The sequence below is a fragment of the Leuciscus leuciscus genome (genome assembly GCF_965113295.1).
Source record: "Leuciscus leuciscus genome assembly, chromosome: 15".
Lineage (NCBI taxonomy): Eukaryota > Metazoa > Chordata > Actinopteri > Cypriniformes > Leuciscidae > Leuciscus > Leuciscus leuciscus.
Genome location: NC_138739.1, coordinates 13,249,752 through 13,271,341, shown reverse-complemented (window position 1 = coordinate 13,271,341; position 21,590 = coordinate 13,249,752). Strand labels below are relative to the sequence as shown.

The 21,590-nt window shown below is 37.2% G+C and overlaps 2 protein-coding genes and 2 long non-coding RNA genes across 6 annotated transcripts in view; 1 reads left to right on the top strand and 3 right to left on the bottom strand.

Moving 5' to 3' along the window:
• LOC309476378 overlaps positions 1-6,877 on the bottom strand; it is an 83,697-nt gene extending 76,820 nt beyond the window's left edge. Inside the window, exons 1-2 of the long non-coding RNA XR_014198080.1 lie at positions 5,751-6,877; positions 4,741-5,674 (exon numbers count right to left, since the gene is read on the bottom strand). This is a non-coding gene — a long non-coding RNA (uncharacterized lncRNA). The remainder of the gene's footprint in view (positions 1-4,740; positions 5,675-5,750) is intronic.
• Positions 1-21,590, top strand: part of LOC309476065 (uncharacterized protein) — a 120,525-nt gene that overhangs the window by 84,385 nt on the left and 14,550 nt on the right. The window contains exon 4 of one of the 3 annotated variants that reach the window (XM_082139217.1): positions 4,166-4,305. The exons of 1 other annotated variant lie outside the window; for it this stretch is intronic. In XM_082139217.1, the coding sequence (XP_081995343.1) occupies positions 4,166-4,305 (140 nt within the window). Of the gene's footprint in view, positions 1-4,165; positions 4,306-4,765; positions 5,534-21,590 lie in introns of those variants that run through there. One more of the 3 variants, XM_082139218.1, reaches the window with a different exon arrangement.
• On the bottom strand, positions 12,690-13,922 carry LOC309476500. The gene is made up of 3 exons (XR_014198212.1): positions 13,795-13,922; positions 13,243-13,310; positions 12,690-12,981 (listed from the first exon to the last, which is right to left on the bottom strand). It is a non-coding gene; the product is annotated as an uncharacterized lncRNA (long non-coding RNA).
• Positions 13,977-16,386, bottom strand: LOC309476191 (SLAM family member 5-like). Its single transcript, XM_082139440.1, has 3 exons — positions 15,673-16,386; positions 14,528-14,842; positions 13,977-14,321 (listed from the first exon to the last, which is right to left on the bottom strand). The coding sequence occupies exons 1-3, from the start codon at positions 15,854-15,856 to the stop codon at positions 13,996-13,998; spliced, it is 825 nt and encodes a 274-aa protein (XP_081995566.1). The 5' UTR covers positions 15,857-16,386; the 3' UTR covers positions 13,977-13,995.

The following is a 21,590-nucleotide window of genomic DNA, read 5'->3' as shown; positions in this document are numbered from 1 at the left end:
GTACCCGGTCAAAAAATTGGACACATTAGGCTACTATTTTTTATGTTTATGTTTTTTCAAGAAGTCAAGCCTGCATTTATTTGATCAAAAATAGGCTACAGAAAAAAAAAAATAATAAAAAAAAATACAATTTAAAATAATGGTTTTCTTCTTTAATATACTTTAAACTATAATTTATTTCTGTGATGCAAAATTAAATTTTCAGCATCATTACTCCAAAAGTGTCAACCTGTGATACTTTTTTCAGGATTCATTTTATAAGTCTTTACTATCACTTTATATTAATTTAACATATCCTTGCTGAATAAAAGTATTAATTTTAAAATAATTAAAATAAGCATTTTTAAGTATATATATATATATATATATATATATATATATATATATATATATATATATATATATATATATATATATATATATATATATATATATATATATACTTAAAAATGCTTATTTTTCTTGCAAGACAAAGAAAATAAAAATGTTCAATGCATTTTATTTATTATTTAAAGGTGCTCTAAATGATGTTGGGTGACGTCACTTATTGTTGACGTTTGAAGTATTAGGCTTGTTCGACTGCTTGTCTGAAGTTTAAAATCATTGGTTACCCGTAAGCCAATCACATAATGTTTGGTTATGGCGTCGCCGGCTCAGCCACATCTAACTTCCACTGTAAACACATGTATGATGCGAAAACAAAACCATCGAGCGAAATACCGGAGTGAACATGACTGGTGTGTGGTGGGCGTTCTGGCACAATATGGCTGCCGTCGCATCATCCAAGTGGATGCTGCACATTGGTGGTGGTTGAGGAGATTCCCCCATCTATGTAAAGCGCTTTGAGGTCTCAGAAAAAGCGCTATATAAATGTAACGAATTATTATTATTATTATTATTATTATGACTGTGAACGACTTTTGCAGATTATGTGAAGTAAATCTACGCATCCACGGTACAATCAGCGTCTACGTCACGGCCCTCAGCCCGCCTCTGTTCGTTGATTGGCCGGCTGTTTTGAGGCCGGAGGAAAACTGGGAGATAGGTCGCTATCTCAGACTGAGTACAGAAGCGAACTGAAATTGAGCGGAAGTACGAAGTCTGACGTAGACATTCTAGTTTTTTATAGCAGTAAACACTCTTTTCATGTAGTTGCGATGTTATATTGTGTCATGTTTATCAAATTAAAACTGATTATTTAAAACAGTCACTTCATCTTTTATCACTTCATTGATAGTAGCTTATGTTGAACCCCACCCCAAATTCTTCTTGTCGGTTATTGGCTGGAACAGTTTGTTATGTTTTGTGGTGTGGGTTAGCCCAGTTTGTTTTTCTTGCCAGTTGTGGAGCCTAAGACTTTTTACAGTGTGTTGTGATAGAAATATTTTATGTAATGGGTATTTTCAACATTAAATGTATAGAGAAACACAGACTAAGGATGCTCAGGTCAAAGGCCATATATACTTAACCAAAAAGTGCTTAACACAGTAGAACTAACAGTCATATGACTAGCTCAGATCATTACAAACCAATCACCAGAACAAATCACAGTGAAGAAGACTTGAGTAGCATTGATTTTTACTCAACTGTATGATATAAATAATACATGTATCTTTCTATTCAGGAGATTCACTTGGTTGTTGTGACCAGTGATCTCCCGGCCATGAATACAACTTTGAAAAAGAGCAACTTGGGAGTCGTGTCAGGTATTTGCTGCGCAGCTGAGAAACAGATTCTACGCTCAAAAGAAAACAAAAGAACATCTATGTGTGATTGAGGTAGTAATAGAAGTACTAAAGATTCTATGCTCAAAAGACAACCGCAGAGACAGTGATAGTGTTGGAAGACTATAGAGCCGCCCTCGGGGTGAGGCTGTAATACTCTGAGTTAGTATTAATGATCCTGTGTCGGACCAGCGTACTCCTGAGAAGGACGGTGAGAGTGTATAGATGCTAAAGACCTGTGTGCTCATGTGTGATTGAGGTAGTGATAGTAGCTTCTTGACGGGACGCTGTCACCTTACTTCAGGGAAGTATTGTATTTTTAACAACTGCAAGTTGTTTAAATTGTCCGTGGTGAAGAAGTCAGATTCGTATTAAGAATTTCCACGACAGTGTTCAGGGGACAGGCAGCTAGCAGATAGTGAGGAGATGTTTGCTGTATGTGACAAAAAAATGGTTTGGCCTAAAAAATGCGTGACATCGCTTAGAGCACCTTTAGTTTCATTAGAAATAAAAGTGAATCATTCTAAATTTGTAAATAAATTAAATAAAAATAATCATTTTTTTGTTATTTGCCAAAAGCCTGTGAATCATAAATTGTGACCAACCAACACTACAAAATAAAACTGCCCCACCAAGTTTTCAAAACCTGCTGGTTTCCAACCCTAATAAACACACTTAAACACTCTCAAGGGTTAGAAAGCTACATGCAGGTGAGTTTTTATCAGAGTTGGAGTGAAACTCTGCAGGACTGAAGTTATTCAGGCGTATTTCTTTAATCAAAATCTTCATATGTAGAAAAAAAAATCACAGCACTATTGAATATTTTGTGTGGCTTGTGTTTCTTCTCCAGGTGCCTCTGGTGTTGGATCAGACAGAGTGTCAGTGTCAGTGATGGAGGGAGATTCAGTCACTCTAGACACTGGTGTTCAAACAAACCAACAAGAAGTTATTAAATGGTATTTTAATGACACTCGTATAGCTCAAATCAATGGAGATCTCAGTGATAACTGTACAGATGTTCAGTGTAATGAAGATACTGAGAGATTCAGAGACAGACTGAAGCTGGATCATCAGACTGGATCTCTGACCATCACAAACACCAGAAACACAGACTCTGGACTCTATAAACTGAATATCACCAGCAGTAACAACAGCGGTGACAAGATCTTCAATGTTTCTGTTCATGGTGAGTAGTTAATGAATGTTTAAATGCATTTAAATATGTTGAAAACACATTAAGTGTTTATTGATTCTTTTACATTGATATTAAGAGTTATTTTCTTTGCCTGTATTAATTCACATACAGTATACAGATAATCTTTACAAACTTGCAGCATAAGTGCAGTTTATAGAATTATCTCACTTTACACACAAGAACGATAACTAAAGATCTATGTTGATAAATATATTAGCGTTCACAGGAAGCTTCAGTTAAGTTCAAATATAACCATGCGTTCTCTGGCCAACTTTATTATTTGTTTAAATGAGGATTTGATATTGTTACGTCCCCTGCAGTTATTAAGGGGTATGGGGAATAACATTAACTGTCAGAGTTTGACTTCGGCTAACAAACAACACAAAACGGCACCAGACGTAACAGATATAAAGTAAGAATGTAAAATGAGTTTAAAAGCACACATTTCCTTTTCAAAAAGAAAGTTAAGAAAGGGCTTGTGCAATCGCATCCATGATCACAGTTCGTTCATGTTGTGGAGGGTTTGTTGTCATTGTTTTTATCAGCAAAAGATCCTCCAGCATCTTTTGGTTTGTGTTTCAGGTGTTTCTGCTGCTGAACTATATCAAGTGAAGGAGGGAGAATCTGTTACTTTAAATTCTGGTGTAATAAAAAACCCAAATGATTCAATGACGTGGCATTTTAATGATACTCGCATAGCTCGGATCAATGGAGATCAGAGTAAGATCTGTACAGATGTTCAGTGTAAAGAGAGATTCAGAGACAGACTGAAGCTGGATCATCAGACTGGATCTCTGACCATCACAAACACCAGAAACACAGACTCTGGAGAATATACACTACTGATTATCAACAACAACAGCAAAAGTGTGAAGATATTCAATCTTACTGTCACTGGTGAGAATATATTCAGCCATTAAATGCAATTTCCTTTGAGGAATTTAAAGAATGGTTGAATATTTTTTAAATAAACCCAATAACTGTTGGGCACTGGACTGTTTAAAAAAGGGAGCTTTGACTCCATAAAACTTTGACTAATGTTATTAACATGAAAAATGTATAATATCAAAATATTTACTGGTGTGAACGGTGTTTCTTGTTGATCTCTCAGTGCTTTCAAGTGGTTTTAACAGCTGTTGCTGAAACAGATGGTGCCATTTATCAGTTAAATCATTATCATACAGTATTGTTAAATACCTGATGTATTATCATTCACTCTCTAGGAATAATGAATATCTGTCTTTAGCTGTTCCAGATTCAGGTCTGTCTTCAGGAGCTGTAGCAGGAATAGTTGTTGGTGTTCTGCTGGTGTTTGCTGCTGCTGTAACTGCTGCTGCTGTGATTTACTATCGACAACGCATGAGCCATGCACCAGTACCACAGAGAGTAAGTACATACAGCTGACTTAACAAGATATAAGAGATTTACTGTGCAAAAATGCCTTTAAAAGAACAGCGGTATGAATATATTTAAATATTATTATAATTATGTGTGTAGCAGAAATGTACACTGAAAAGTTATATATTTTAACAGTACAGAAGCAGATATTCACCAGTGAAACAACAAAACAATCAATAACTCCCAAATAAACAAAATGCACTTTTTTCAACTTTATTCAAAACACCAATACAACAGGTTAAGCATTTAAGATGTCATATTGAAATCATAATACTTCAGGTTTATATTACTGTAGTACAAGAGATGTGATGTATCTTATGACAGTGTTTTGCACAATATTTAGGAAATTTAAACCTCTGAACAAACAACAGGAAAACAACTAAAGTGTGTAACTGAAACATCAATCCTTCTCATCACTTTAACCTTCTGTGAATCTGTTTTCTTACAGGAGGGTGATGATAACAATAGCTTATAATCCGAAATGACATTCCTTTGAGGAGGAGGACACATACTTCAGATTCAGGCTCAGGCTGCCAGTAAAACAGTGCAACATAATGCATTCTTTAATACTTTCATTGAAAGGGACACTGAAGAGAATTAGGAAATGGTTAAAGTTCCTAATTTATACCTCTCGGCCCTATGGCGCCGATCCTGTGTGCTCGTTCCAGCTGGTGGGGACATGTCCCACCCGTTCCACCTGTCCCACCCATCAAATTACGCCTATGGTGCTATAGACACATGTTTAGTGTGACCGGGTTGCGTCTCCAGATGGAGTATTTCAGGAATCCATTTTTCCGTAAAGTTAACCACAACCAGACCCTCTGTCTTCTCTGGAAGGCCGATGATCCTCAAATTATGACGTCGCTCTGTTTCCTGATCATCTAATCACTCGGTTTGGGAAGCGATCGTTTTTTCAATCTGTATAGCTCGACTCTGAGTCCCAGTAGCCACATCTTCAAGAACTATGATTCTTTGCTCCGCTTCTTTCACTCAGTTATTAGTACGCTGCACTTCTTTTGAAACATCCTGAATTTTCTCCAAAATCAGTTCTAGTTTAGAATCAATCATCCTTGCAATGTTAGCCGTCAAAGATTCCACAACTTCACTAGTAAAGAGTTCCTAAACTTCCTACTAGTAAAGTAAAGATGATCAGCTGAAACTCTCGTCGCTCACGTAGTGAGCTTTTAATGTTGTTTATATGTCTATGTGGTGTTTTTAATGTGCTTTAAGAAAAAACATGTGTAAATTCATAAGTCAACACCATTGCAGAGTATTTTCTGCTTAAAACTGCAGTGAACCAAAGACAATCGCAAAAACGCAGTTTGAAATCACTGGTGCTTCTGACGTCACAAACTACCTTGTAACCAATTAACCTGTTAAGCTGTAAACAAAAACGGATGGAAATCGCTGGTGCTTCTGACATGACAAACTACTTTGTAACCAATCAGATCAACGCTCCGGCGGACTTTAGCATATCATTAACAGCAAACTAGCAGGGAAGTCTCGAGAGATGCCAGGTTATCCCAGTATATTTTTCTGATGATCGAAAAAATCGGATAGATTTAGCAATATAGCGGGTATATGATGTATATTATGATGTTATGATGAACTATATGCCGTTCTCCACTGATGTTCTGAGTTGTTCAAAGCGTTTGTACGGATACTGAGGCAGCTTTCTGACTCTGAGATGCGAACGGGAACATGGTTTGTGTAGCATTAGTAACACATTATTAGCTGTTTGATAACAGAGTCAAGCAAAAGGTGAATCATATAAATGACTCTTATGTGTCCGACGTAGAGAGCGATATCATTGTGCAGCGTTTACCTCAGTAAGTTGGCAGAGAGAATCTGTGAGCTGGTGTGAATGAGTGAGTGGAGGCGGGGCTATTTGCATATGTTTTTTTAACAATTACCTCAAGGCGGGCATTATGACCAGGATAACACAAGGACATTCTCAACTACTGATTCTGTAGGGTTTTTACTGGTATTGTTGCTGTTCCTGGAAAAGACTGACGTAAAATGTTGCTAATATTTATGGTTTAAACACTAACATTAACTCGTACTTATCTACCTTCATCAGAAAACACTCTCCAGCAGCTACACTGAAACCAAAAAAAACAGACTTAATAAGCTTTGAAATTCATTGGTTTATTTAAAAGTTGGTAAAACACTAAATGTATTTATTCTGATAAATGCCTGTAATTGAATGCATATATGATACAGACTGTTAAAAGTTTAATGTCTCTGGCATTAAACCTGAAACATAGGCCTACTTCATGTGACGTTTGTCAGGAGTGTTACAGCAATATAGTAACATACAAATGTTTGTATACTTGATAAAAGAATGTAATTAAATTATAGTCTTTATTTGGTAGAAATATAGACTTGTTTGTTGAAATGTGCAACGTTCCGTTTTCCTATACCTGAAGTTGTGAAAATAACGTGAAATTTTATGAGGTGCTGTTTTATTGTGTTTAGATTGACATGTGATTGTTTTTTTTAAATATTGTATTTTGTGTTTGTCTTGTAGACTATTATCACTGTTTTGAGACGATCTTCACTTAAAGGTACAATATGCAAGAATTTTTGCCGCTAGAGGGCGCTACATTCCAAACAACAACAACGGCGTAGCTTGATGACGATGTGAAGGAGCGTGGAATGATGGGAACTGTCGTTTTAAACTCCACCGTGGATGTAAATCAGTCAGACGGGAATCGAAAAATCATGTTCATGGATGAGGCTAAGTTCTATTTTTATAAATGTTGCGTTTAATGACATGCTTTTTGTGGCGAGGGGGGCGTGGTTCAGCGCGGTCTGTGATGGGAGAGAAAAGAGACGAGCAAGTAGATCAAGTGCAAATGCACCTGTGTCTTATTGCAGTGATCGGCGTGGAGAGACCGCTTATAAGCCGCGCTGGAACGAGAGAGAGACTGGAGAGAAAATTGGACGCAGAGGAAGAAAACCGGTGGATCCGAGCTCTCATTTTTGAACTGTTTTGTGCCGTCGCGGTTGCCACGGTGAATGCGCGTTGTGCGCGGCTTTTGTTTGTTTTGCTTTATTTTAATAAAGTACGAGTCCCAGTCACGACGACGCGTCTTCTTCCTTCCTGACTCTTAAACCTCATCACACTTTTATTTCATTAAAATGAATTAACCGCAAGAAAAGTAAGGTTTAATACTTCATAGATGTTACTGTATTTGTTGAATTCATTGTTGTGATAACGCTGCGCAGTTTTACATGTTCTAAACAATTGTTGTAAAAGTACATTCGAACATGCCCACATCATTTGCCAAAATACTGATTCATCTTTATGTATAACACATGCTATGTTTATTTACATGGCCATAAACACCAGACGTGATAAACAATGTCAATAAACTAAACACAAATCTAAAGCAATAATACTTTCCTTACATAAACATAACTATTACCGAATGCTACATTTGGAAAATATAAAATTAAGCATGCTTTGTCGACAGAACCAGCTGCAATCGGTAAAGAATAATTGTGTCCCATAACGACTGCAAGAAACAAGCTAAAGTTTGTAGCTTGATAGACGCTACAACTACAACTTCCGCATTTGTCCAGGACTCCACGCAGTACGAGCGGAAACCGAGGGTGACGCGGATATGACGCAATTGACTGGCGACTCCCAGCTCCCCCCTGCTCTAACGCCCCGTTTCCTTGGTTAAAATCGCAATTTTCTCACGATTTAAAAATAGTTGGAAACATTTGGGATATTGTAAGTAATCAACTTAACAAAATATATAACACTGGCCTTGAGATTTTGGGATATTTTAATGCAAAATTCTTACATATTGTACCTTTAAATACTCTGTTCAGTCTAGCATTTAGCTTTAGACCTACAGTTTTTCTTGGTTCTTTCTTTTGGCAGCATTCTTGTCCCTAATTTTGGATTTTTTTTTCTTTTCTTTTTTCTGGTGCTCATTGTAAATATGTAAATATAATTAATAGAGGATGGTTTTCTTTTCTGAAACAAGGAAATTAACTTGAAAATCTTTGCATGTTTATGTGATACATTTTATTTAAAACATGATTCATTCATAATGGCTGGAATCTGTATTTCTTTAAAATATTTTTGTTGATAATATTGATATATAATATATAATATAAGAGAATATTGAATCATTGCGTTATAAATGATTTCAACACTGATGCTACTTTATAGCAACTTTATAATGATTGTTGTTACGTCTTGTAATGTCATGATCGATGGGCGGCTGAGTTTGTTTTATTGTCTGTTCTCTCCCTCTCTATTCTGTTTTCCTCTGTGCTGCTGCCAAAGAAGCACAGCAAGCAGAGACTTGGAGGTTTCTCTTCTCATTATGTCCTGCCCCAGACAGTTTGCCATCTGTTGCTATGATGGGAGAAACAAAGCTTTTCATTTTGCTTCACAAAATGATTCACTGTTGGTGACCCCTGCTGGTCAGAACAGTGTAAATGCAGGGAAAACTCAGTCCAAACATGCATAAAAAACACTTTTTACAAAACAATTGCAAATGTTTTATTGAAGGTGTAATCTGTTAAATGCAATTATCATCTAAAACGATTAAATATGAAGTGTCTTTATAATATTTTATATTTTATTCAATTTTAGGGCTGTTAGGGTCGTTTAATGGAGAGCTTGGTTAATCAACAGTCAACTTGTTTCATGTAGTTAACTACAAACATTTGTATTACTTATATTTTGGATATGAATCTCAATTGACTGCAAAGGGAGCTCTCTGCAGGGCCGGTAAGACAGAGGTCCCAAGAGGGGATGAGGCGAGGTCAATGAGGGTTCAACCTTCTCGCTCCTCTCAGGAACCTGATTAACAGGTCGTGCTTTCCCACCGACTTACCTTCTACTGCGTTGTGATGTAAGGCGATAGCAGTAACATACATTTTCAGGGTGGAGGGAGACAGCCTTCACTCCAACCCTTCTTGCAGAAAGGAAAGAATGACTCTGATTGGACATTTACGGGGGTCCTCCTGGTGAGAAGAGCCAGATTCAACAAACAGGTTCCACTTCCAAGCATAAGCGTGCCTCGTAGAGGGGCTCTAGCTGAAGTGAGAGTGTCTACTACCACTGAGGGTAGGTCACTAAAAAACGTAGTTTCCAGAGACCACACTTAGAGGTTCTAGAAGTCTTAACGCGGGTGCCTTATGGTGCTCCATTCCTGAGAAAGCCGGTCCTTCCTCAGTGGAATCCATCAAGGAGGGGCTGTCGCAAGGAGCTTGAGTTCTGGGAACCAGGTCCGGGTGGGCCAGTATGGCGCAGCAAGCAAGACCTGCTCTTCGTCCTCCCTGACCTTGCACAGGGTCTGTGCGAGAAGGCTCACTGGGAGAAACGCATACTTGCGCAGGCCCCGGGGCAAGCTGTGTGCCAGTGCATCTATACCGAGGGTCCCCTCAGTCAGGGAATAGAACAACTGGCAGTGGGACGTGTCCGGAGTAGCAAACAGGTCCACCTGAGCAACTCCGAAGAGCCTTTAAGCGACCTTACTGGGGGTGGAGTCTCCACTCTCCTGGCAGTGTGAGCTGATGTGAGCGCGTCAGCTGCACATTTGAGCTCAAAAGCCAGAGGAGGAGATGGTGGGCGAGTTACGACATGCGACGGGAGTGTAGACAACCTTCGCAAATGATGTACGCAATGGTCAATGTGTTGTCCGTCCGGACAAGTATATGTGTCCTGCAGCAATGGCAGAAACCGACCGAGGGCAAGGAATACTGCTATTAAGTCGAGGCAATCGATATGCCACTGCAGTCGAGGTCCCGCCCAGGAGGCCGAGGCTGCATGCAAGTTGATATTATTGTTTAGTTTTATTATAATTAAAAGTGTAAGTGAGAAGTACAGTCATGCCAGCACTTAGATATTTTGTTTCTTTTTCATGTCCACACATTGAGATCAACATGGATAAATCAATATTTATGAACAGAATTGTTTTATAACTAAGAATCACTTTTTTTTTTTTTTTTTTTTGAGCAAATGGTTCTCATAATGTGGAGCGCCCTCATGTGGTACTTCACCCCACTGTGTAAAAAATATTTTACATTTGAGATGTTCTAAATCTCCTTTCTGATTATAAAGTTTTATTATAGCCTTGTGTGTCTAATCATTAGACCCTACTGCATTGTCTGCGTTCTTACATTGATTGTGAACGGCAAGAATTGATTGTTTACATGCGAGTGACACTTCAATTTGATCATATGTGCTACTTTATCTGACAACCACCAATTTAGAGTAAAACAATCAAATTAACAGTGTGAATCACGACATGATATTTGACATAATAAAAAAAAAACTGAATAAAGGAGCTCAGGTGTGGTAGAAACTGGACTCATTATGTTTTCCTTTTTGAATATTTGCAAATAACAAATAATGGTGATGAAATTCCCATCAATCAAGATCATGTTTGCCCTTTCCAGTGTTTAAAGGTCACATTAGGTTTGAAAATAAAAACTCCAGCAATACTGACGGACAACAGTGGAGTCTTAACTTGTGTTTGGAGCAAGTTTCATCAGTGTTTTCTAAGGTTTGTTCATTACCGTAATGTTGATTACCGTAAAGCCTACAGGCAAAAGAAGACAACAAAATATTAATTTACCCACAACAACAAGGTAAGGGCTTAAGAACTTTGCTCAGCAAGATATACAATATTTTTTTCTTTAAAGGAACACATCGACTTTTGGGGACTTTAGCTTATTCACCGTATCCCCCAGAGTTAGATAAGTCCATACATACCTTTTTCATCTCCGTGCGTGCTGCACCCACCGCTAGCCTAGCTTAGCACAAAGACTGGATGTAAATGGCTACAGCTAGCATACTGCTCCCAATAAGTGACAAAATAACGACAATAATAAAAAAAATAACTATTTACATGTTGTGATTTGTATAGTCACAGTGTGTACAAATAACAAGGTCATATGAGACACAGCCATTTTTTAAACGTTTAAATACTGGGAACTATTTTCTCAGAAGGCGAAGCACTGCTACTTGGGCGGAGTGATTAGCGCAGCACCCGAGAAGCACCGTTCCGTCAACAAAACCAACGTGACTAACTAACTAACTAGCTAGTAGCGAATGTGATTCGTGATCATGGCTGACTTTGAGGAATTGTCAGAGGATTTTTATTTGGTATCAAACCAAGATCCAGAACCATATCGTTTTGAGCAAGAATACACAGACGAGGAGTTACAAACTTTGGAAGCTGATAGACAAGATGACGAACAGACTGAGGTCGAGGGGAGAATCAGAATGGGAGTAGCCTACTATTTCACAAACAAGGTCACTGTTTCTCAAAAATGAAACTGCCCATCCCCCCTCCTCCAATTCAAAAGCAAGTTGAAGGCTACAGTCCTGAAAGTTACCTTCAGCGCCGCTTATTACTGGGGCGATAGAGCGCATTTGTGACAACACAATACTAACATTACAGGGGATACATGGAGCCCGGGAACAACTATAATAGGAGTGAGCACCCTATTCATGTAATAGTGTCACTAATGTTTTCTAATGCATTGGATCCATGCATCAGGTCTTAAAGAGACGGCAGTCTAATAAACCTGCTGTCTGTGTCATTGATAATCAAACAACATTTAAAGCACTGTTTATTTCATTTGTATCTTTCTTATATTGCATTTCTCATATTGATTGTAATGTGCATCATTGTATATTTTAAAGATAAAAGATAAATACTTTAATGAAATAACTTTATTGTTATATGAAATTACATACAAAATATTAAATTACTCATATCATGAAATAAGATGTTGGTTCACCCACCTCTATGCCAAACTGTAGCATTGCTGCTTTTAGTTAGTTTCTCATCAAAACTGATGAAAACTAAAGAAATTATTTACATTTACAAAGTCATAAATTGCATTTATTCTTAAAATGACTCCCACACATTGACAGAAAAAACAGGAAATGACCTATCAAGGTATCAAAAAGGTGTCAAGAATAATTCTTTTTAAAAGGAAGTGTAGGGTCACAGCATAAGTATATGCATATGCACACAAATTATATCATATTTTCATATTTTGAAGTAATATCTCTGCATAATTTAAGACCTTTTGTCAAACACCAGCATTGACGAGTTCAGTATTTTTAAAGCAGGTTTTCTGTAGAGCAGAAGTCAAACGGCTTCATGTGTAGCAGGAATGGAAAAAGTCCTTTAACCACTTGCTATTTAGAGACACACTATTCATATCAGGTGCACTCAAACTGACATCAAACACACACGTCTAGCAGCAGAAACACTCATGAGCAAGCTCTCCATCCACCCAGCAGACCAAACCACATTGATTGAGACCACAGCAGGTTCACACCTTTTGATGAGTGTTTTCCATCTCTGTTTTTTTTTTTGTTTGAGACCTACACACATGATCTCTTTAATACTTTAAGAGCCAAACATAAAATTATCCAATTGGCCAAACGATTGAGATCATTTGTTAAATGTCCTTGTAATACAAGTCAAGTTCTTTGGCAGTATTTAGGAGACCATTTCATGAATCCATCTTTAACCACACTTTAAAACGATGATTGATTCTCACCAAAAGCTCAACCACAGACTCAGACTTGAAGGTTGTCGCTGGTCACATGGTTGCGTCTTGATACTTCATTGTAATCGGTGCATAAACCACATGATCCTCCTCTTTTACTTTCTGTAAAAACACATAAAAGAAGATAATAATAATGAATGTGGTAGGTTCATCCTACAGACTGCAATGTGATACATAGGGTTATTGTTCTCTAAGTAACAAGTGTTTCTTGCATGGAATGATGCTCTCATGGCTCTTGTAAATATCTGATATGGTGCGGTTATGTGTGATGTGATGGATGATTATGCAGACAAAAACACTGATCTCCATCTCCATCTGGCTGAAATGATACAAACACACTCAACAAAAAATAAATAGTCTTACCGATTGCTGTGCGTTTCTTTTGTTGAACGCTGGTTCAGCGTAAGTGATCTCGTCTTCACGACTCTCAACTGTTTCAACAACAATAATAGATGCATTAAAACAACAAAACTCAATCCTGACTGATTCTTCACAACATGTGTGTTATTATTAGGACTATCAGAAATAAGGCATTGCACATTTCATTAAATGTTTAGCACTGCCATTTTTAAATAAAGAATAAACTAATTTAATTTGTCATTAGGCATTTTTCACAAAGAAAAAAGTTACGAAGAGAGTATGTGTTCGTCATTACATTTAGAAAGACATTCTTTACACATCATTTATGAAACAAGGTAAAGAGCGACATTTAGTGTCATTACACAAAGACTGATGAATTTAATCTACTAAAATTGCCAAACACAATCACTACACATACAATTTTGGTTTCGTTTTATATTTATCTAGAAGGTGTTTACTACAAAATTATGAAAATAATTGTTTAAATTATAATTTAGGGCTAAAAAGGCGATCAATCTACTAAAATACTTGTTAAAGTCAGTTTGTAACTCTTGCCTTCTGTGTCTGTTTTGCTTTCTTTTCTTTTTTTGCAGATCCAGAAGAGCCCGACTGCAACTACAATCATCAGAGATCCAGCAGAGATCAACACTATCAGAGACACTGGAGAGTGTGAAGAAGGCTGTGTGTCCAGCTCTATAAAGATAAAGAAAGAAGTGAACGCATCAGTCTGATCTCCAACAGAAGACAGAGATCAGGTCAGTAAATACACACATATATCATCAGTGCTGTGGTACCTGCACATGTGTGACAGAGTGTGTTGATGTCCAGATGTGTGGTCTGGTTGCTGATGGGATTGTTCAGCACACAGCTGTAGGTGTTTTTATCCTGATATTCCACCTCCAGAGGTAGAGAGAGACTGATGCTGAGATCACACACACTGATGCTGGACAATACACTGATTCCTGCGTACCAGGAGAGAGTCGCATCACACACATTCAACACTGATGAACACACCAATGAACATGATGATGATGATGATGATGAAGAACAGTCTCTGGTGATGTTAGGAGTGTGCAGTTGAGCTGGGAAATATGAGAGAATAAACAGAAATGTGAACACAACAATCAGTCTATTTTAGGTGTTGTGAATTGTAGTTTGTGTGGAGTGAATGTTTAGTGTGTTCATGTTCACTGAATGTGTCTGTCAGCTCAAACTATTCAATTATTTAATCGATGTATGTATGTAAATAGAATATGTACATGTTTAGAGAAATGACGTCTCGTCTCACCATAGACAGAAACATTAAATGTTTTTGATGATTTTTTCGCTCCATTTATCAGTAGTTTATAAACACCAGTATGTTCAGTTCTAATGTTTGTGATGGTCAGAGATCCAGTTTGATCGTCCAGCTTCAGTCTGTCTCTGAATCTCCCATCAGTGCCGTTATTTGTGGAGAAGATTTGCTTTTTTTTCATTCTAAATATGAGAGACTTTTCAGCTCCAAATGTCCACAGTATATCTTCATCTTCATGTATTTCAGTTAGATTAGTGTTTAGAGTAACAGAATCTCCCTCCATCACTGACACTGATTCACCAAACACACCTGGAGAACAAACAGATTTACACAGATTATGGCCACTGATGGTTTACAAGGCCTGAAATCAGCAGCAGTTTTTATAGTTTACAAGTTGAGAACATCCAGAACAGCGGCAGAAACACAAAACTAAATTAACAACCACATAGAGTTTGTCACGTCACTTAAACACAGATTAACAAATCAGGAATTATAATTCTAACCTGGGATTTAAATTCATCTACAGTTTATTTTGTCCACCACGACTGATTCGCCATTGCAATTAAACAGCAACAATGTTAATATTCAATTTCCTTTTTTACTGACACCAGAAACTTCTCTGACATCAGTAGCTCTTGCAGAAAATAAAAATAAATGTGTAAAATGTCTTTATAAACCTCTACTGTTACAGAGAGATTATCAGAATAAAGCAGAGAGAGAAAACATTGCACCAGCGCTTACGTGACTGCCTGGAAATATATTTATAGTGTCAATTAATGGACTAATATGGCAGCATAATTTTTGAATAAAGGACAGATAACCAGGCCCAGATGAAGAACACATGTAACAATCTAGACCCCCTTCATCGTGTGTTTGCTACCCTTATTATTGATTTCACAAATGTCAATTTTAAACAAGCACATAACCAAACACACAGTAATACATCTGATTTTCATACTAAATATTCCAGGCTACTTATTGCATAAAAAAAAAATGAATCCATTATTAACCCAGATATGAACTCAAAGCAAACAGGTTTCTAAAAACAGCTTTTGAACCTTTCTACTGAGCGTGTAGCAGCCACTGTATTACTCTAATAAAAAAAGAAAAAAAGAAAATTATACCATAATTTTACTTACCGATCAGACTCCAGCGGCACAAACAGAATAAAACAAACACGTGAAACATTTTCTTCAGTAGTTCAGTGTGTGATGAAACTCTGCTGAAAACACTCAGTCTATATGTGTGAATCCTCCCACGACACAGTTTGACCCTCCTAGTTTCACTCGCTGCATTTACACATGATATAATGTTATAGTTCATCTGGCCTTATTAAGACTTTAACTGTTCTTAATTTGTGAAATATTCTTTATTTCTTATCATTTAACATACTATTTGAAAAGTAGGTGTCTGACTGTGTTAAATGGCAAAAGTAGAAGAATATCTAGTGAACTCTTCGAATTCTAGTGATTTTAAGATGGTTATGCATATTTATTCAGTTCTCAATTTTAGTGTATTTAAAAACCAAAGTAAAAAGTTAAACCGTGTCTGATCTCATAGTACAAGTTTTATTGAAGGTCATCTTCTGAGTCAGACTGAAACCTTGGTCGGTGTACTTGAGAAATGTGTTTTTTTTTTTTTTCTGATCTGGACCATCAGCTCTAGGTGAGAGTGTGTGTTCAGTGTATGTGTGTTAAGGTGAAGAGTTTCTTCCTGCCCTGCTATTTATAAAAACGAGCAAGAAGGTGTCTGGCCACACACTGAATTCAGTACAGACTACAGAAGCCTATAAAAAAAATAAATAATAATTCTGTAGTGCATAAAGTGCAAAGTGAATTTAAACCAAATGAATAAGAGCATCTTATGGCTCACTCTGCAACAAACATTCACCCTTTTGTTGGTAAATTAGCAATTAGGGGTCATCAGCTGCTTTTTATGAACCTCACAGTTAATGTCCTCACAGAACAGGTTTACATACAAATAAAATACTGAATCCATAACACTAAGCCTATCAACAGTCAAGTCAAATTCAGAGCTCAATATAGACTCTCCCACACCGGCTAAACCCACCTCTGGCCCCGCCCTGATTCAGTAGCCACGCCCACAACTCTCGCTATAGGCTGAGCTGAAAGAGAACAGATATGAGTGAACCGCTCTCAATGGCTGCATCAGAAAACTTAGACAGTGACTTTGCAGGCAGTGTTTAGCCCCTTTCACACAGAGATTCAGGGAAATACATCAAAATCGTTTGATTTTGGTTCATTCACACTGCCAGTGATTTTCCGGAATCAGAGAGTGTGTTCACACACAACCCGTAAAAATCCCGTAAAGACACATGACATCGATGTGACATGTAATGTCTCAGCAGCGTCTTAAGTTTGCTTATGAGCTGCGATTTCTCTCTCGAGAAACCACGCTTGTGCATTTCTTTCTCTGATTCAATCATGAACTTGATGCCGGCATCAATCCCGGGTCGTGTTTGCGTTCACACAAGGCGTTCTGGCAATTTGCCGGGATCATCGCTCTGTGTGAAAGGGGCTTTAGTGAATGAAATCCACTCACAAAACTGATTTCGTGAAAACTAAGTTAATATATAACCTGTCAATCACAGCTGTCAATCATGACGTTACACCACAGTTTTTACAGCATCGAGTAACTAACTAAAAACAAACTTATTTTAAAAACAAACACTTGAACTTAAATCAGCGTGATAAAAACTACAGCAAATGACAGAAAGCATCTTTGGAAAAAAGATATTTGAAGTGTAATTTAATTGTTTAGTTTGTCTCACGTCCCATTAATTAACATGGAGAGGGCGGGGTTTATGACCTATACTAGGACCAGTCACTGGGGGGCCATCGAGACGCTTTGGCTTCACTTTTCAGGGCTTGTGCGTGACTGTCACAGAATGGAAAGCACAGGATTGTGGGAAATCAAAGTGTAGGATACATCTATTCTGCCTTCAAAAAATTATCAGATGAATAGAATTGGGTACCGAACTCTGTACTTTTAATGCCACCGACCAAATAATGTCGGTAGACCCGAGTAGCCTACCGATTGACATTAAATCAACCTGTGGCAAATTTCGGTTCCTGAGAAGTGAGATCGCATCTAAGCGCGAGAATAAGGGCTGGGTTAATTTGAAACCCTGGTGGTTGTTTTTTTTTTTTTATTTTTTTTTATTCATTTAGCTGACGCTTTTTATCCAAAGCGACTTACAATTGCTATATATGTCAGAGGTCGCACGCCTCTGGAGCAACTAGGGGTTAAGTGTCTTGCTCAGGGACACATTGGTGTCTCACAGTGGATTCGAACCCGGGTCTCTCACACCAAAGGCATGTGTCTTATCCACTGCGCCACTACCACCCCGTTTTGTATCATTAACACACAGAAATTCAAAGGTCTTCACCACAACCCGTCAAAATAAAAGTTTGGTTTAACGTGATAATGTATTACTGTTGTACAGTAGAATTTAGATATGTAAATTTAATAATAATACTAACACTAATAATAATAGTACATTATCATCAAAAAAAATGTAAGGAATAATCACACTTTTTCTTCTATGTTGGAATTTTAAAGGAGAACTTGGTAACTTTTTTAACTTAATAAAACTGTCTAGAAATCATTTGGATGGTTAAACAACCTGTTCTGGTGATATTGGTGACTTTCCCAGCTCCCCCCAGCGTTCCCAGGCGGAAAACCAACCTTGCAACTTGCGCACTGCCGTCCCGGCAAAGTGAAATTGGAAGTCTCGTGAGAAGCGAGAACTAGAACGAGAACGAGCGCGAAACACAAATTGCTTTACGGCAATTCGACATAAACACACACGCATGTATGATGTATTACCAGATTACTCACCTCGGTAGACATAGCTCCACGCGATACAGTTGGCTTGCTCCGATCAAAACAAACGCACATGAGCAGCGGTAGAGAGGGGGAGGAGGCCGCCGCAAGTGAGTTTTTTACGACTGTGTTGTGAAATATACGCCCCCCCACAGCTGTAGGGGGAGCTCGTGGGGAAAACATGCGACAACAAAAGGGAAAATCAGCGAAGAAGTGACTAGAGTTCGCTAGAGTTACAGAGTTCTCCTTTAACAGTAAAGCTCAGTTGTGCCGCATGTTGTTTGACAAAAAAAGTTTAATTTCATATAAGATCAATTAAATTAATGTTTTATGTCTTAATTTGATTGCTTCACAACACAGAATTTGTGGAAAACAAAACCTTTCATAGAAAATATTAAATTTTATTGCTAAAATTGTTGTTTTTATTAATATTCAAGCATTAAAGACAATGGCAGACAGCGACCAAGGCAGCTCTAATGCCAATAACACTTCTACAAATGACTTTAGGCATGTTTACCTCAATAACTAAATAAAGTACTGAAAAAGGGTACCGTTGGGTACCGGCACCGACTTTCAGGGTAAAATGTGAACGGTACACCATTAATCATAAAGGTAGTGAGGGATTTGTGGTAGAAGAAGTGGGACACAGATAACAAAGGGAAACACTTTTACAACATACAAAATGTGTTTCTGATAAATGTGACAGTTGTAATGTACCAGAAAATGTTGAGCATGTCATTTTGGGGTGTAATAAATAAAGTGCTGAGAGGATCATTTTACTTGACAAGATGTACGGATTAGAACGTGGATGGAATTTTGGGATTTAGGGATTTTAGGAAGGAATGAGAAAATAAGGGAGTGACGCTCTCTTTCATTTTCTAAGAAATAAAGGATTAGATCACATTATATATATTAGGTTATAGTTATTTTGAGTTATTTTCTCTAGCATATACATGTGAGTAATATGTAGGCTGTGGGTGTATGTATATGGGTGTGTATAATGTATATGTATTATATATATATTAAGGTGGCCCTTTTTTTCAAGTTTTGATTTATAATTGTCTGACCCCCTCAAGTTGTTCCAATACATGAAAAAAATATTTCAGGCAAAATATGAGCTCATTTGAACAATATTTAGAGGTGGCTTGATGACGTTGAAGTTTTGTATAATCAGTTATTATGCTCAATTTGTGATAATTACCACTTGCCTAATTTTATCTCAACTATTTAAATTATATACTTGCTTATTTAATGGCAATTCTGAATTTACACTTATTTTGCACAAAAGATATTCTATGCATTTCTTGCAGAAGCATAAATTCTGTTATTTTGCCACTTTTGTGACTTATTTCAAGTATTTGTCATTACTGGCTGTGATTTGCAGTCGTCGGCACTTAAGCACTTCACAAGGAGCAGAGGAGCCCAATGGCGACGGGAGGGACAACTTTGTCTCGAAGTCCAGCAGAAACCTGTTTTCAATGCTGGGTATACCTGATGCATTCCTGTCTGAAGATCCCGAATCATGGAACAGTAGAGATGATTTCAAAGCTGCTGAGGCAATAATCAATAGTCTGGCGGTAACAAACGACCACGCAGAACGTGGTGTTGCGCTCATCCAAGAAAGATGCGTCACATTCCGGGTGCTTTAGGTGTGAAGAACAGCTGCAGTATGCTCTGCAAGTCATTGAGCAAAACCGAATACAATTTCCAATGTGTGTGTATATATATATATATATATATAGCCATATATATATATATATATATATATATATATATATATATATATATATATATATATATAGCCATATATATATATATATATATATATATATATATATATATATATATATATGTATATATGTATATATATATATATATGTATATATGTATATATATATATATATGTATATATGTATATATATATATATATATATATATATATATATATATATATATATATATATATATATATATATATATATATATATACATATTGAATACTTACTATTATAATATTTTTTTTCTTGACCTGAAAGTCTGTAAAACCCTGATATTACACACTCCTGTACAGTAGGTGGCGGTATGCTCCTATAAGTGAAGAAAACATGACACTTTTTCGTTCCACAGTCTCTCTCCCTCTCTCTCCCACACACACACTGGCCGTATCTAGGCCTACTTCCATTATCGAGGCTCCCATATCATTTCACTGCGTCGCCTTTAATGGAGAAGAACAGAATGATTTTACGATCAGAATCAAAACGTGATGCAAATGAACGTCCTTCTCTTTTATTCGCTCTCGGTGATCTTGATTTTACTCGACAACGGTAAGAACTTGTTACAATCTCTCCCGGTGTTTTCTGTGACCGCAGTATTAGTATTATGGGTAGCTTTGGTATAGTGTGAAAACACAAAGTTAGATGTAACCAGGGCAGTGGACCCGATCGCCAAAACCCAAAACATTCTTCTTTTTTTTTTCTTCTTTTTTTTTTATGCTGAGAATGGGAACATACAAAAGAGAAAGTATACATCACATAATATTAACCAAAACAATAATAAAGGAGACAACAGCAAATAGGACAAAAAAAAAAATATATAAAATACAAAAACTAAATAAATAAAAAAGAGGTAGGGCCAGATTACATCACATAAAGATGTTCACAGGACGAGATCAAAGGCAGTGCAGATTCTAACAGTCTTATACATGGATTTCTCGGCGACGTCATCACTGCACGCGCACGCAACCAGGAGGCAGAAAAGACCCGCGGCCTTCGTACCAGAGTAACTTTAAAGGGTTTAGGGTAGGCTAGTAGCATAGTGGTGGTGTTGTCGCTAAGTCAAAATGCTAATTATCATGTTAGACTAAGTTAGTAATGTAACAGCCAATGTTAGCAGTGCAGCATCTATAGAGCCCGAATTTGCTTTTATATAAGTTAACCTTGTTTACGTTACCTACTTTACGACCTGCAACATTTCATGACTTCACACATGTACGTGGCGATAATATTAAAAAACTTACTCTCAGCAAAGGTGAGATCTTGCCGGATCCCTACGCAATACATGACGATCTTTGGATTGTGGATGACAAGTGGCCAGCAATTGTATGGCCTGATATAATTATAATTTATTTTATTCGAAATCCATGTATACACTACTGTTCAAAAGTTTGGGGTTGGTAAGATTTTTATGTTTTTGAAAGCAGTCTCTTGTGCTA

What these genes read in the sequence shown, in the direction of transcription:
- LOC309476191 (XM_082139440.1), bottom strand. Translation starts at nt 15,856, where the DNA reads ATGAACTATAACATTATATCATGTGTAAATGCAGCGAGTGAAACTAGG. An exon ending in GTGCCGCTGGAGTCTGATCG is followed by an intron (nt 14,843 to 15,672) that starts GTAAGTAAAATT and finishes TTTGTTCTCCAG; the next exon opens with GTGTGTTTGGTGAATCAGTG. An exon ending in ATTTAATGTTTCTGTCTATG is followed by an intron (nt 14,322 to 14,527) that starts GTGAGACGAGAC and finishes CATATTTCCCAG; the next exon opens with CTCAACTGCACACTCCTAAC.